This window comes from Nomascus leucogenys, chromosome 7b (assembly GCF_006542625.1).
Source record: "Nomascus leucogenys isolate Asia chromosome 7b, Asia_NLE_v1, whole genome shotgun sequence".
NCBI classification, from domain to species: domain Eukaryota; kingdom Metazoa; phylum Chordata; class Mammalia; order Primates; family Hylobatidae; genus Nomascus; species Nomascus leucogenys.
The window spans coordinates 52,562,376-52,578,569 of NC_044387.1; the positions used below are offsets into that span (position 1 = coordinate 52,562,376).

The window sequence follows — 16,194 nt, forward strand, 5'->3', positions numbered from 1 at the left end:
ATGGCGCGGACGACCTCAGGCGCGTCACGGGGTTGACGCGTCACGTGACTCGCCGGCCGGGCTCCTCCAGCGCTGCTCTTAACCCAGCCGACGGCGGCCGAGCCGGGGAGTCGGCGCTGTGTCCTGTGGGGCGGCGGTTACCCGGGTGGCGTTCGGACCGCTGTTGTGTGGCTGCGCTGGCACTGCAGGGAGAGCCCGTCGTGGAGCGCTAGGAGCTGGGCAGTCTCTGGAGCTTCCGCGCCGACTTCTCCGACAACTGACTCGAGTTTCGAGGAGCAGTGATACGGGCGGCCGCTGCGGGAGGTGCGTACTCGGGGCAGGGCCGGGAGGCGTCCGGAAGCCCGGGCGGTGGGAGTCGGGGAGCCCCGGCCTCTCGCAGGCTCCTTTCCTTGGGCGCCTGGGAACTGGGGGCCCGGAGGAGGTTAAAGGTCAGCGGGCTTGGGGGCGCGGGGTGGGGACTGGGGAACCCAGGGGACCCAGGGGACCCGGGAGGACCGGGATGGAGGAGGCGGGAGGAGGAGGAAGCGCTCCTGCCTAGCCTCCTCCCGAGGCGAAGGCTGAGCCCGGGCAGTGTCCTTCTTTTGAATGTTTATTTTTAATTTTTAAAATGTTTCTGAGGCTGGGTTTGGCCCTGCCGCCCAGGTTGGAGCGGAGTGGCCCAATCCTAACTGCTGAGCTCAAGTGATTCTCCTGCCGCAGCCTTGCAAGTTAGCTGGGGCCACCATGCCTGGCTAACTAAAAAAAAAACCAAAACATCCGCCAGGCTCGGTGGCTGACGCCTGTAATCCCAGCACTTTGGGAGGCCAAGGGTGGAGAATCGCCTGAGGCCAGGAGTTCAAGACCAGCCTGGCCAAAATGGTGAAACCCCGTCTCTACTAAAAATATAAAAATTAGCCAGGTGTGGTGGTGCATGCCTGTAATCCCAGCTACTTGGAAGGCTGAGGCAGGAGAATTGGTTGAGCCAGGGAGGCGGAGGTTGCAGTGAGCCAAGATCACACCACTGCACTCCAGCCTGGGCAACAGAGTGAGACTCCGTCAAAAAAAAAAAAAAAGATTATAGAGTCTCACTACCTTACCCAGGCTGGTCTCGAACTCCTGGCCTCAAGCCATCCTCCCACGTTGACCTCCCAAAGCGCTGATTAAGGGCATAAGCCACTCAGACACTCGTCAGGCCTGAGCAGCATGCACTGCACAGAGCTGGGCCCGGGGATCAGGAGGAGGGGACAGTTTAGACATTCTAAGGTCAGCTCTGACAGGCAGGAAGGTACCTTGGTTTTCAAGGTTCAGATAGAGGACAGGACGTGACATCAGGCCAAGGATGCCACCCCTGTCCCCCTCCTGACTTAGATGTGGTCAGCAGAGAAATGGGACCGGGTGAGGTCTCGGCCGCGTTTGCCTGGTGTACGTCCTCTTTTTCTGACTTTGCAGTATTCAGTACAGGAGGAAGGGAGGAGAGGGCTGGGTGCCAGTGTGTGCCCCACTCACAGTGTCCTAGGCAAAGGCTCCCTATCCCCCCAAACAGCCTTTCTATTTGTGACAGGCAGTGGGTCATCTGCCTCTTAGTCACAGGTCTGAACCTTCTTGCCTTGGGCTGGAATGTGCCCCTGGGCTCACCCCTGTCTTGGGAGATACTGGGTCCCCTTCGCTCCGAGGAGGAACTCCTGGCCCCACTGGCCCAGGTGCACAAACCGCCCTGGCAGTTGACCTGTCTTCAGCAAGTTATCTGTCTTTTCCGCCAGGAGTCCTCGCCGTGTGTCAGGGCTTGTGCTAGGCCTGGGGGCGCGGCTGTGCAGTACACTGGTCCCGGATCCCTTTGGGGGCCTAGGAGCTGAGCCCGGCCCTTCTCTTCGTAGTCGGGCCCCACCTGGGACACGCCGGTTCCCTCCAGCTTCAACGACATTGGCCAGGACTGGCGGCTATGGCATTTTGTCAACTGGGTGTGGTACGAACAGGAGGTGACCCTGCTGGAGCGATGGATCCAGGACCTGCGCACAGGAGTGGTGCTGATTGGCAGTGCCCACTCCTATGCCATCGTGGTCAGTGTGGCTAGGAGCAGGCAGGGCGGGTGGGTGGGCATGGTTGCTGAACAGCATGGGACCCCCAGCTGCCACCCACAGCCTGTCTCCTGGGGTGGGACGGTGGGGGGCCTTGCCTGCCCTGGGGGATAGGTGGCCTGATGTACCCCATTGGGATGCCATTCTTCCCGTCTGGCTGGCAGGCCCCTGAGCCCCATGCTGCAGGTTATGTGAGGGAGTGCCCGATAGCAGGGCTCCTCCTCATGCCCTGATTGCCGACCGCTCCCCCCATATCTCCTATGTCGGCAGTGGGTGAATGGGGTCAACGTGCTAGAGCATGAAGGGGGCTACCTCCCCTTCGAGGCCAACATCAGCAGCCTGTTTCAGGTGGGGCCCCTGCCCTCCCACCTCTGCATCACTATCGCCATCCACAACATGCTCACCCCCCGACCCTGCCACCAGGGACCATCTGTACATGACCGACACCTCCAAGTGGGGACCATCCTGCCTCCACTGCACGCACCCACCTTCCCACCCCACCCTGTGGTCTTCCTGCTAGGGACAAGGTGGCCTTCGCAGAGAGAAGGCCCTGGATCTGGGGAGGCCCAGGAGGCATGTGAGCTGAAGTCAAAGGACCCAGGGCAAGGGCCCAGCAAACCACAGTCCTCCTGCCGTAGGTATCCCAAGGGTTAGTCTGTCCAGAACACAGACTTTGACTTCTTCAACTACGCGGGACTGCAGTGGTCTGTGCTTCTGTATTCGACACCCACCACCTACATCGATGACATCACCGTCACCACCGGCATGGAGCGAGACAGTGGTGAGGGCTTTTGGTAGGATCCTCCCTCACCGGGGCCCAGGGTGGCTCTGTTTGTTCCCTGTTTGGAAAGCTCTCCCAGGAAAAAGGTTCTCCCAGCATCTCTAAACCCTCACAGGTTCCCATCCACCTACAAAGCTGAAATCCAGGCTGTGTGAGCGGGCACGGGCTCCTGAAATCACTCATGTGGTTGATCTTGCTTGGAGAAGAGGGGTCTGGCCTAGCGTCACACAGCTCAGGGTGGCAATCCTGTCCCTTCCCCACGGTGCTGCTCTCACTCCATCTCCCCTTCCTAGACATCGTGCTCAAGGAACAGGCAGCTTCGAGGGGCCAGGCACGGTGGCTCACGCCTGTCATCCCAGCTCTTTGTAAGGAGGATTTGGTAGGAGGATCACTTCAGGCCAGGAGTTCAAGACCGGCCTGGGCAACATAGCGAGACCATCACCACAAAAAATTTAAAGATTAACTAGGCATGGTGATGCGTGCCGGTAGTCCCAGCTGCTGAGGCAGGAGAATCACTTGAGCCCGGGAGGTCAAGGGTGCAGTGAGCTGTGACCATGCCACTGCACTGCACTCTGGTCTGGGCAACAGAGGAAGACACTGTCTTTTTTTTTTTTTTTTTTGAGCTGGAGTCTCACTCTGTAGCCCAGGGTTACAGAGGGCAGTGGTGCGATCTCGACTCACTGCAACCTCCGCCTGCCGGGTTCAAGTGATTCTCCTGCCTCAGCCTCCCGAGTAGCTGGGATTACAGGCACCTGCCACCATGTCCAGCTAATTTTTGTATTTTTTTTTTTTTAGTAGAGACAGGGTTTCACTATATTGGCCTGGTTGGTCTTGAACCCCTGACCTCAGATGATCCACCCACCTTGGCCTCCCAAAGTGCAAAGATTTTAGGCATGAGCCACTGCACATGGCTGGGATACCCTGTCTTTAAGAAAAAATAGTTTATTAATTTTTTTTTTTTAATATATCTTTTTCTGAGATGAGGCCTTGCACTGTCGCCCAGGCTGGATGGCAGTGGTGAGATGATTGACAGCTGTTGTGGGGCTGTAATTCTAAGTTTCAAAGGATTTAGGCTGGATGTGGTGGCTAGTGCCTGTCATCCCGGCACTTTGGGAGGACAAGGTGGGCAGATTGCTTGAGCTCAAAAGTCGAGACCAGCCTGGGCAACATAGACCCTGTCTCAAGAAGAATAAATAATTAAAATAAATAAAGAATTTAAACAAGAATCACACAGCAAAGGTGATGCAGCATAGAGCAATTTATTGCAAAGGAAAAAGTATTTTGGAAGTGCAGAATGACCTGAGCGCGGTGGCTCATGCCTATAATCCCAGCACTTTGGGAGGCCGAGGTGGGTGGATCTCTTGAGCTCAGGAGTTCAAACCAGCCTGGCCAACATTAGCCGGGGGTGGTGTCTTGTGCCTGTAATCCCAGCTACTCAGGAGGTTGAGATGGGAGAATTGCTTGAACCCGGGAGGTGGAGGTTGCAGTGAGCTGAGATTGCAACACTGCACTCCAGCCTGGGTGACAGAGCAAGACCCCATCTCAAAAAACATAGTGAGGTGCAAAATACATGGTTCACCCTGAGAGAGAGAATTCAGGGCAGGCTGCTCGTAGGGATGAGAGAGCGCTGATTATTACTGGGGAAACTCCCTTTCTGGGAGTCTTCCATGATGAATTCGTAAGGAGCTGGAAGAGGTGTCACTCTAAGCACGTTCTGGGTCATCCTCTGGGTGCAGATGGGCTGTAGCTGTACATGCTTCTTCACACATCACGTCTCAGTGCCGTGGTTGGCATGTCCGAAGGACACGGTCACTTCTTGACTACCTACCTTGCCTCAAGATCGTAGCCCATTGCAGCCCCAAACTCCTGGCTCAAGCAATCCTCCCACTTCAGCCTCCCAAGTACCTGGGGCTGCTGGGACTGCAGGCACGCACCACCATGCCCAGCTAATTTTTGTTATTTTTAGGGAAGATGTGGTTTCCCTATGTTACCCAGGCTGGTCTTGAACTCTTGGGCTCAAGTGATTCTCCCATTTCACCCTCCCCAAGTGTTGGGATTACAGGTGTGACCACTGCGCCTGGTCAAAAAAAATTTTTTTTTTTTTTTTTTTTTTTTTTTGAGACAGGCTTGCTCTGTCGCCCAGGCTGGAGTGGTGAAGTGGCACGATCTTGGCTCACTGCAACCTCCGCCTCCCAGGTTCAACCAATTCTCCTGCCTCAGCCTCCCAAGTAGCTGGCATTACAGGCGTGTGCCACCATGCCCGACTAATTTTTGTATTTTTAGTACAGGTGGAGTTTTGCCGTGTTGGCCAGGCTGGTCTCGAACTCCTTACCTCAGGTGATCCACCCGCCTCAGCCTCCCACGGTGCTGGGATTACAGGCGTGAGCCAGCGAGCCCGACGTGTTTTTTTATTTAAAAAAACATTTTTGGGGGCCGGGCACGGTGGCTCACACCTGTAATCCCAGCACCTTGGGAGGCTGAGGCGGGTGGATCACCTGAGGTCAGGAGTTCGAGACCAGCCTGGCCAACATGGCAAAACTCTGTCTCTACTAAAAATACAAAAATTCGCCAGGCATGGTGGTGCATGCCTATATTCCCAGGTACTCGGAAGGCTGAGGCAGGAGAATTACCTGAACTGTAGAGGTGGAGGTTGCAGTGAGTCAGGATCGCAGCACTACACTCCAGCCTAGGTGACAGAGTGAGACTCCATATCAAAAAACAAAAACAAAAAAAATTTAAGAATTAAATTAAAAAAAAGTGGGCCGGGCGCGTTGGTTCAGGGCCGGGCACGGTGGCTCAAGCCTGTAATCCCGCACTTCGGGAGGCCGAGGCAGGCGGATCATGAGGTCAGGAGATCAAGACCATCCTGGCTAACGTGGTGAAACCTCGTCTCTACTAAAAATACAAAAATTAGCTGGATGTGGTGGTAGGTGCCTGTAATCCCAGCTATTCCAGAGGCTGAGGCAGGAGAATCACTTGAACCTGGGAGGCAGAGGTTTCAGTGAGTCCAGATCATGCCACTGCACTCCAGGCTGGGTGACAGAGTGAGATTCTATCTCAAAGAAAAAAAAAAAGCAACAGAAGCAAATGGCTGCCTGGGAGTGGTCGTTGTGGAGCATTCCCGTTTGTGTGACCCAGGTCATGTCCCTACCTAAGCCTTGGTCTCTCTTGCCTCCTGCAGGGCTGGTGAATTACCAGATCTCTGTCAAGTGCAGTAACCAGTTCAAGTTGGAAGTGTGTCTTTTGGATGCAGAAAACAAAGTCGTGGACAACCAGGCTGGGACCGAGGGCCAGCTGAAGGCGCCGGATACCAACCTCTGGTGGCTGTACCTGATGCACGAACACCCCGCCTACTTGTGCTCATGGGAGGTAATAGTGGTTTGAGACTTGATTAAGGGAGGTCTTTTGCAAACCCCATCTGGTAGCCCTGGCTTCAGCAGGAGCCCAGGACAGGTGAATGGGCAGGCATGGTCCTCTGAGCTTTCTGATGTTTCCCACCGTTGGTGGGAGGCCCAGATTTTTAATTTATTTATTCATTTATTTATTTATTTATTTATTTATTGTGGTGGTCTCACTCTGTCACCCAGGCTGGAATGCAATGGCCTGATCCCAGCTCACTGCAGCTTTGAGCTGCAATCCTCCTACCTTGGCCTCCTGAGTAGCTGGGACTACAGGCACATGCCACCATGCCTGGCTAATTAAAAAAAATTTTTTTTGTAGACTGGGCATGGTGGCTCACGCCTGTAATCCCAGCACTTTGGGAGGCTAAGGCGGGCGGATCACTTTAGGCCAGGAGTTGGAGACCAGCCTGGCCAGCATGGTGAAACCCGGTCTCTACTAAAATACGAAAATTTGCAGGGCATGATGGTGCACGTCTGTAATCCCAGCTACTCGGGAGGCTGAGGCAGGGGAATTGCTTGAACCCAGGAGGCAGAGGCCGCGGTGAATTGAGATCACGCCACTGCACTCCATCCTGGGTGACAGAGTGAGACTGTCTCAAAAAAAAACTTTTTTATAGAGTTGGGGTCTTGCTCTGTTGCCCAGGCTGGTCTTGAACTCCTGGACTCAAGTGATCCTCCTGCCGTAGCCTCCTAAAGTGTAGAGATTCCAGGCATGAGCCACCTCCTCTGGTCAAGGAGAAGGCCTGATTTTGAAGGGCAGGTCCCAGGGTCAGCCAGTGAAGGGCAGAGCCTCTGATTGCTGCTTCTCTGCAGGCCCAGAGGCGGCTGCTGGGGTGCATGAGGGGTCTTCCTGCTGTAGGGCAGGCCAGATGGGGCTCAGGCTGTCGGGGTGCTCACACCTGGCGCTTTGGCTGTCATAGGTGCGGCTGACTGCACAGACGTCACTGGGGCCTTTTTCTGACGTCTACACACTCCCTGTGGGGATCCGCACTGTGCCCGTCACCGAGAGCCAGTTCCTCATCAGTTGGAAACCTTTCTATTTCCACAGCGTCAACAAACATGAGGATGCAGACGTGCATTGGGGCTCCTGGGTCCTCGTGGGGCTGCTTCTGGTCACCTTCCACTTTCGCCTTCCCTGTGTCCTGCAGTTGAGGGCAGCTCAGGGCAATGAGGCAAATGGCTCCAAACCACCCCGCAGTGGAGCCGGTGCTTGGGCTGGAGAGGGGGCTCATGGGGTGGCTCTCCAGGGTCGTGGCTCTCGGAGGAAGTGCAGCTTCGACAGGGACAGGGGTCACTTGGCTCTGCTGTCCCCTAGATCCAAGGGAAGGGCTTCGACTGTCCGCTGCTGGTGAAGGACTTCAACCTGCTTTGCTGGCTTGGCACCAATGCCTTCCGCACCAGCCACTATCCCTACGAGGAGGAGATGCTGCAGATATGTGACCGGTATGGGATTGTGGTCATCGATGAGTGTCCTGCTGTGGGCCTGATGCTGCCATGAGTCCCTGTCGCGCATCCGCTCTGCCTGGGCAGCCCGCGGGCCACACTGTGACCCTCTGTCCCTTCCCTCCTGGCCCGCTGGCAGCTCTTCAACAACGTGTCTATGCATCACCACATGTGGGTGGTGGAGAAACCGGTTCTCAGAGACAAGAATCACCCTGCCATGGTGATGTAGTCTGTGGCCAACGAGCCTGCATCCTACCTGGAATCTGTTGGCTACTGCTTCAAGTGAGTGCCCCCTGCCTGCCCTGGGCTGGATTGGGAAGGAGACCCTGGCAGGTAGCAGACTGGGGTGGGCGTGTGCTATCCGAGATGAGCGTCCCGTCCCAGCCCAATGGGAGGGCCATCCATACCCGGACAGTTCAGGGAACCAAATATTACCCACCCAAATTGTAGTTTTCTTTTTCTGTTTTTTTTTGAGACGGAGTTTCACTCTGTCGCCCAGGCTGGAGTGCAGTGGCACGATCTCAGCTCACTACAACCTCGGCCTCCTGGGTTCAAGTGATTCTTCTGCCTCAGCCTCCTGAGTAGCTGGGATTACAGGCACAAATGAGCCACTGTCCTTGGCCTGTTTTTTTTTTTTTTTTTGAAACAGGGTCTCACTCTGGTTGCCCAGGCTAGAGTACAGTGGCGCGATCTCGGTTCACTGCATCCTCGACTTCCCAGGCTCAGGTCATCTTTCTGCCTCAGCCTCCCAAGTAGCTGGGATTATAGATGTGTGCCACCACGCCCAGTTAACTTTTGCTTTTTTTTTTTTTTTTTTTTTTTTTTTTGACGAACTCTTGCTCTGTTGCCCACGCTGGAGTGCAGTGGTGTGATCTCAGCTCAATGCAACCTTTACTTCCCAGGTTCAAGCGATGCTCTTACCTCAGCCTCCTAAGTAGGTGGGACTACAGGCACGTGCCACCATGCCTGGCTAATTTTTGTATTTCTAGTAGAGATGGGGTTTCACCATGTTGGCCAGGATGGTCTCCATCTTTTGACCTTGTGATCCACCCGCCTTGATCTCCCAAAGTTCTGGGATTACAGGTGTGAACCACCATGCCCGGCCAACTTTTGCATTTTTTTGTAGAGACAGGGTTTCACTATGTTGGCCAGGCTGGTCTTAGACTCCTGACCTCAGGTGATCCGCCTGCCTCGGCTTCCCAGAGTGCTGAGATTATAGGCGTGAGCCCCTGTGACCGGCTCATTTTTGTATTTTTAGTAGAGATGGGGTTTTACCATGTTGGCCAGGCTGGCCTTGAACTCCTGGCCTCCGGTGATCCACCTGCCTCACCCTCCCAAAGTGCTGGGATTACAGTTGTGAGCCACCAGTACTGCCCAACTTTTTCTTCCTTACAATCGCGCAGTTCTAACTCAGCATTCAGAGGTGGAGTTTTCATTTGCGGTAGAGGCAGCAGAGGTTGTAGAAATGCTCCTTGAGGCAGATGCCACACCCCAGTTTCATGGAGTGCTTTGGGCTGAGCTGAGTCTGCAGCAGGCAGAAGGCTCTGAGATGTTGTCCCAGCCTGGGCAAAGGACAATTCAGAGCTCGGGGGAATAGGGGTGTGCTCAGCACGACTGGGTGGACAGGCTCTTTGTTGCAAATAGTACAGGCTTCCAGGAGCGGGTGCCTGAGGCTTCCAGACAGGCTTCTTTGGGAGGTGGCCAGAGGAGATGCCTGTTTCCGGGGCAGGAATTGGAGGGAGCGCTCAGGCTGGAGAGGTTCACCCGGGCTGTCACAAGGCTTTGAAGCTTCCCATCTGAGAGCCTGGCTGTTGGAGAGTGTCTGTTTGGAACTTGAGGCTAGGGGGTTCTGTTCCGTCCTGTGCCAGCCACAGCCTTCGGATGGGCAGAGCAATGATCGGGGGAAGATGTAAAAGAAAAGAACTGAGGAAAGAAGAAGAAAACCGGCTTCAACAACAGTTCTAGGCCAGATGCGGTGGCTCATGCACGTAATCCCAGCACTTTGGGAGGCTGAGGTGGGTGGATCACCTGAGGTCAGGAGTTTGAGACCAGCCTGGTCAACAGATAGTGAATCCCTGTCTACTAAAAATACAAAAATTAGCTGGGCGTGGTGGTGGACGTCTGTAATCCCAGCTACTAGGTAGGCTGAGGCAGGAGAATCGCCTCCGGCGAACCGGGAGGCAGAGATTGCAGTGAGCTGAGATAACGCCACTGCACTCCAGCCTGAGCTACAGAGTGAGACTCTGTATCTCAAAAAAACAAAACAAAACGGTCTGTTCTATGGAGGCCTTGGGCAGGTGCTGGGAGTTCTGAGCACGGACTGGTCCCTCTGTTGGGAGCCTCTTCCCTTCATCCCTCCTGGTTAACTCGACTCAGCATAAAGGCCATTTGTTCTAAGAGCCTGTCCCTGAGTCTCCAATCCAGGATGTCTGTTGTCTCATAGAGTGCCCAATTCCTGCCACCACTTGTCATTTCCATTTGCAACATTTCTTTCATTGTTTGTTTTTCAGAGTCAGGGTCTCACTCTGTTGCCCAGGCTGGAGTGCAGTGGTGCAGTCACAGCTTGTTGCCACCTTGACCTCCTGGGCTTAAGCGATCCTCCCCACTCAGCCTCCCAAATAGCTGGGACCACAGACGTGCGCTGCCATGCCAGGCTAAATTTTAATATTTTTTTTCCCCCGGAGTCAGAGTCTTGCTCTGTCGCCCAGGCTGGAGAGCAGTGTTGCGATCTTGGCTCACTGCATCTTCTATCTCCTGGGTTCAAACAGTTCTCCTGCCTCACCCTCCCGAGTAGCTGGGATTATAGGCTCACGCCACCATGCCCAGCTAATTTTTGTATTTTTAGTAGACAGGGATTCACTATCTGTTGACCAGGCTGGTCTCGAACTCCTTACCTCAGGTGTTCGAGGAGGAGCCACCGTGCCTGGCCTTGAGTACAGAATTTCTTTATGGGGTGATGAAAATGTTCTAAAATTGGTTTTGGTGATGGTTGTACACTAAAATGTAAACTTAAAATGGGTAAATTATTTGTGAATGATATCTCAGTAGAGCTGGTTTATTTAAAACAACAACAGGCCGGGCACAGTGGCTCACGCCTGTAAACCCAGCACTTTGGGAGGCCAAGGTGAGTGGATGACCTGAAGTCAGGAGTTTGAGACCAGCCTGGCTAACATGGTGAAACTCCGTCTCTACTACAAATACAAAAACTTAGCCGGCCGTGGTGGTGGGTGCCTATAATCCCAGCTACTTGGTAGGCTGAGGCAGGAGAATCACTTGAACCTGGGAGGCAGAGGTTGCAGTGAGCCAAGATCGCACCATTGCACTCCAGCCTGGGCAACAAGAGTGAAACTCCGTCTCAAAAACAACAGCAACAGCAACAACAACAACAAAAAGGCCAGGTGTGGTGGCTCACATTTGTAATCCCAGCCCTTTGGGAGGCCAAGGCAGGAGGTTTACTTGAAACCAGGAGTTTCAGACCACTCTGGGCAACATAGCAAGACCCCATTTTTACAAAAAATTAAAAATTAACTGGACATTGTGGCATGTCCCTGTAGTCCCAGCTACCCAGGAGGCTGAGCCAGGAGGATCGCTTGAGCCCAGGAGATCAAGGCAGCAGTGAGCTGATTGTGCTGCTGCACTCCAGCCTGGGCAACAGAACAAGACTGTGTCTCTAAAAACAAAAACAAAACAAAGAAATAAGAAAACAGGACCATCACTCACAGCACCTCTGCCTCTGCCCTGCCTACTTGAATGAGGAGCAGGGCGTCTCAGCTGGTTGGAGCAGCCCTTGAATGGACCCCAGCTATTTCTGGGGTCCTCAAACGAAACCTCCCATGGCCAAGTCATACCCAACATGGGTCTCCTCCCTGTTCTGGCCCCCGCTTGGAGATGCTGAGTGACAGAGACTCAGGCTTCGGGTGTTCCTGGCAAAGCCTCACTCCTGGAGGTCCCACAGCTCAGACCCAGTCCTTGGTTCACATGGCCCCACTCCTGGCTTCTTTTTCCCTTAAGACTGATTTGTCCCTGGGAGATCAGTGGATCCCTCATTCAGGTGGAGTGCTGCAGGGCGACACTTTTTCCAGGGGTGACCCAGGCTTGCAGTGTCCCAGTGTCACAGGCAGGCCTTGCCCGAGCCTCCACCTGAGCCCCTGCTCCTCCTCTCCCACAGGGAACGTGACGTCCTCTTCCCGGAGTACACTCACCTGCAGAGGACTCAGCCCCTCCGCTAGAGCCACTGGATTCTGAGGTAAGCTGGGTGAGGTGCAGGAACTGTGCTTCAGGGGAGGACCCCGGCTGCCCTGACCGTCCTGCCCTGGCTTCCCACAGCCAAGCGGTGGCGCTGACCGAGACTCTGAGCGGCGGCTGGAGGTGCGGAAGCGCGGCGATGTCCTGCCCGTGGGGAGGTGGGTGAGGCTTCAGTGTCCCGAGGGCTTGGTGGGTGTGGCTGCTGCATAGCCTTAGGGATTGGGAAGGGCAGAGTGGGACAGAAAGCCACATTATCTGCTCAGCGGGGGACCCTGCATGGAGCCCCAGCTCTCACTAAGATGGGGGCGACCAAGCCAGTGAATGTGTCTGAGCAGGGCCAGAGCTTTCCAGCAAGGCTCCTGGTGGGCCCAGCCCGCTGCCCTCAACCTGACATGTGGGGACGTGTCAGGAGACAAGTGTCCTGCACCCAGGGTGACTCGGTGCTTGGGAACAAGTGTTCTGCACCCAAAGTGACTGGACCAGGAAAGAGGCTGAGCTACAGGTGGTTGCTCTGGCCACCAGGTCTTGGTTCTCCGTTTGTGTGTGTGTGTGTGTGTGTGTGTGTGTGTGTGTGTGTGTGTGTGTGTATGTGTGTGTCAGTGTCAGGGCTATTTGCCAGGAGCCCTGCTCACCGTGAATCCCTGTCCCTGCAGTGGGGCCATTGCGGGCAATCCCCTGGGTGTGGACTCAGAGCTGCTCCAAGCAGGTGACACGCCCTGCCCCTCTTCCCCAGGGAGAGTCACCCTCAGCACCTGTTAGGACCCGCAGACACACCTGAAACCAGAAGGCAGGGGCCTGTGGCTCCTGGTGAAACCTTCATTCATTGCCTATGGGCCCTGAGGTCATGAAGGCCAGGGGTCACCCATGGCAGTGGTGCCTGGTACTGAGAGACTCAGGGCTCCTGCCTCCCTCCTAGGACTATGCAAAAGATTCCTCCCCCCAGCTCCCACCCCATGCTGATCCTCTTCCCTGATCCTCTTTCCAGGGGAAAGGGGCTGGGCAACCTGGTTGGGGGAGAGGAGGCTCCTGGGTGAGTCTTGGGGAGCCAGTCCCCTGCCCTGTGCCTCATTTTTGTCCCCCAGCCTGGCTTCTCTCCTGTCTCCTCCCGCCCCTGTACGGTCAGGCTGGTTGTGGTGATGGTTGTACACCTCCTGCCATATGCCTCCCAGGAGGACAAGGAAGCTGTGTTTGAAGTGCCAGGCACCTTGAGTGCCGTGCTCCAGGTGGCCACGGGTGTCATCTCTACGCTGCAGGCAAGACACCACCCACCTGCCTCCCCTCCCCTAGGTCCCAGGCACTGGGATGGGCATGCCAAGAGGGTGGCTTTGGGAGGAGGCAAGGTGGGGCTGGAGGACCTGGGGCAGGGAAGAAGAGGTGTGCACGTTCCTGCTCCTGGGGAACAGGGAAGGGACAGAAACTGCTGCCATGCAGTGGAAGTAGATGAGAGTCAAGGGGCCTGGGGCCTGTCAGCTGGCCTGACCAGAACTCTTTTTAATAAAAGAAAATTTATACAAAAGGCCAGGTGTGGGCCGGGCGCGGTGGCTCACGCCTGTAATCCCAGCACTTTGAGAGGCCGAGGAGGGTGGATCACGAGGTCAGGAGATCAAGACCATCCTGGCTAACATGGTGAAACCCCATCTCTACTAAAAATACAAAAAATCAGCCGGGCGTGGTGGCGGGCGCCTATAGTCCCAGCTGCTTGGGAGGCTGAGGCAGGAGAATGGCATGAACCCGGGAGACTGAGCTTGCAGTGAGCCGAGATCGCACCACCGCACTCCAGCCTGGGTGACGTGAGACACTGTCTCAAAAAAATAGAAAAAAATGGCCAGGTATGGTTGCTCATCCCTGGAATCCCACACTTTGGGAGGCAAGGCAGTTGGAGCACTTGAGTATAGGGGTTTGAGACCAGCCTGGCCAACATGGCATAACCACGTCTCTACTAAAAATACAAAAATCAGCTGGATGTGGTGGCCCACACCTGTAATCCCAGCTACTCAGGAGGTTGAGGCAGGAGAATCACTTGAACCCGGGAGATGGAAGTTGCAGTGAACCAGGATCATGCTACTGCACTCCAGCCTGGATGACAGAGTGAAATTTCATCTACAAATATATAAATAAATTAAATATCTTTAAAAAATATTTTTTGGAGACAGGGTCTCTCTCTTTCACCTAGGCTGGAGTGCATTGGTGCAGTCGTAGCTTACTGCAGCCTCGAACTCCTGGGCTCAAGTGATCCTCCCACCTCAGTCTCCGGAGTAGCTGGGACTACAGGCATGCACCACCATGCCTGGCTAATTTTTTTATTTTTTGTCGAGACAGGGTCTTCCTATGTTGCCCAGGCTGGTCTCAAACTCCTGGCCCCAAGCCATCCTCCCACCTTCGTCTCCCAAAGTGCTGGGGTTACAGGTATGAGCCACTTTGCCTGGCTGATTTCTTTTAAAATCAATTATTATGGGAAGTGTCTGTATATAACAGCTAGAGAATGCATAATAAGCCCTATGTACCAACACCCAGCTTCAGTAATAACTCACAGACATCCTGGCTCCAGCTGTCTTTACCCGCAGCCCTGCCCCACTCCTTCACCCCCTTATTTCAAAGCAAATTCCCATCATCACATCATTTTATTCCTAAATAGTTCAGGATGTGTCTTGAAATCAGTGTTTGTTGGCTGGGCACGAAGCCTCACGCCCGTAATCCCATCAATTTGGGAGACTAAGGTGGGCAGATCACTTGAGGTCAGGAGTTTGAGACCAGCCTGGCCAGCATGGTGAAACCTTGTCTCTACTAAAAATATACAAATTAGCTGGGTGTGGTGGTACATGCCTGTAATCCCAGCTACTCTGGAGGCTGAGGCAGGAGTATTGCTTGAACCCAGGAGATGGAGATTGCAGTGAGCAGAGATCTTGCCACTGCACTGCAGCCTGTGTGACAGAGCAAGAATCCATCTCCAAAAAAAAGGAAAAAGAAAACAGTGTTTCTCGAAGCTAGTTCTCCAACTAGCAGTACCAGCATCACCTCAGAACTCCTGAGGAATGCAATGTGAGGCCCCACTCCAGAAGGCTGAATCAGAGACTCTGGGGGTGGTCCCCTGCAATTTGTATTTTTAATAAATTCTCCAGTGGCTAGGGCTGGTGGCTCATGCCTGTAGTCCCAGCACTTTGAGAGGCTCTGGCAGGAGCATTGATTGAGCCCAGGAGTTCAAGACCAGCCTGAGCAACATAGCGAGACCCTGTCTCTAAAATTAAATTAGCCAGTCATGAAGGCATGTACCTGTGGTCCCAGCCACTCCAGAGACTGATGTGGGAGGATTCCTTGAGCCCAGGAGGTCAAGGATGCAGAGAGCCATGTTTGCGCCATTGCACTCCATCCTGGGTGACAGAGCAAGACCCTGTCTCACAAAAGCCTAAAACAGCAACAACAACAAATTAGCTGGTCACGGTGGCGTGCGTGCCTGTAGTTCCAGCTACTCAGGAGGCTGAGGCTGGAAGATCCCTTGAGTCCAGGCTGCAGTGAGCTATGATGGCCACTGCACTCCAGCCTGGGCAACAGAACAAGCCCCTGTCTCCTAAAAAAGAAAACAAATCCTCCAGGAACTTGTGATGCATGCCAAAAATAAGGACTCTTTGGAAACATAAAGGCCAGTAAAAGATACAGGCCAGTAAGCATTAGTAGCACATGTAAACATTATCAATAATTATGAGAAGATGGTTCAAGCTGAGAATGAGACAGAGCTGAGTGGGTAAGAGAGGATTTGCCCAAGGCAGGGACATCCTGGCAGAGGGGCTGGTCCTGGGCCTGGGCCTGGGCCTGGCACCTTCAGACCCCAGGGTCCCCAGGGCTCACCACTCACCCATCTGTGCCCCTAGATTCACTGAGAGAACATGGGACAGGTTCTCACCTCGACATGCTGGCCACTGACCTCGCCTATTACCTGGTCCGCAAAGGGGTGAGTGTGTAGCAGCCAGGGGGAGGGCGAGGAGATGGGGTGCTCCACAGAGGGTGGGGGAGCTCAGGAAGGGGCGCAGGTGGCCCAGCCTGGTGGCTTACCCCTGTAATCCCAGCAATTTGGGAGGCCGAGGCGGGCAGATCACTTGAGGCCAGGAGTTTGAGACCAGCCTGGCCAACATGGTGAAACCCCGTCTCTACTAAAAATAAACAATTAACTGGGTGTGGTTGCACACTCCTGTAATCCCAGCTACTCAGGAGGCTGAGGAAGGAGAATCACTTGAACCTGGGAGGTGGAGGTTGCAGTGAGGTGAGTTCATGCCAC

The 16,194-nt window shown here is 54.5% G+C and overlaps 1 protein-coding gene and 1 pseudogene across 2 annotated transcripts in view; both read left to right on the top strand.

Annotated features, from left to right (window-relative positions):
* LOC100606986 lies at positions 1-7,955 on the top strand (annotated as a pseudogene). The gene is made up of 7 exons (XR_004030836.1): positions 1-23; positions 88-303; positions 1,854-2,036; positions 2,325-2,507; positions 2,693-2,835; positions 6,017-6,204; positions 7,157-7,955. The product of XR_004030836.1 is annotated as a beta-glucuronidase-like (transcript).
* LOC115835870 overlaps positions 7,660-16,194 on the top strand; it is a 24,398-nt gene continuing 15,863 nt past the window's right edge. The window contains exons 1-4 of the mRNA XM_030815177.1: positions 7,660-7,713; positions 12,006-12,082; positions 12,578-12,630; positions 15,791-15,870. Coding sequence (XP_030671037.1) covers positions 7,660-7,713; positions 12,006-12,082; positions 12,578-12,630; positions 15,791-15,870 — 264 coding nt within the window. The remainder of the gene's footprint in view (positions 7,714-12,005; positions 12,083-12,577; positions 12,631-15,790; positions 15,871-16,194) is intronic.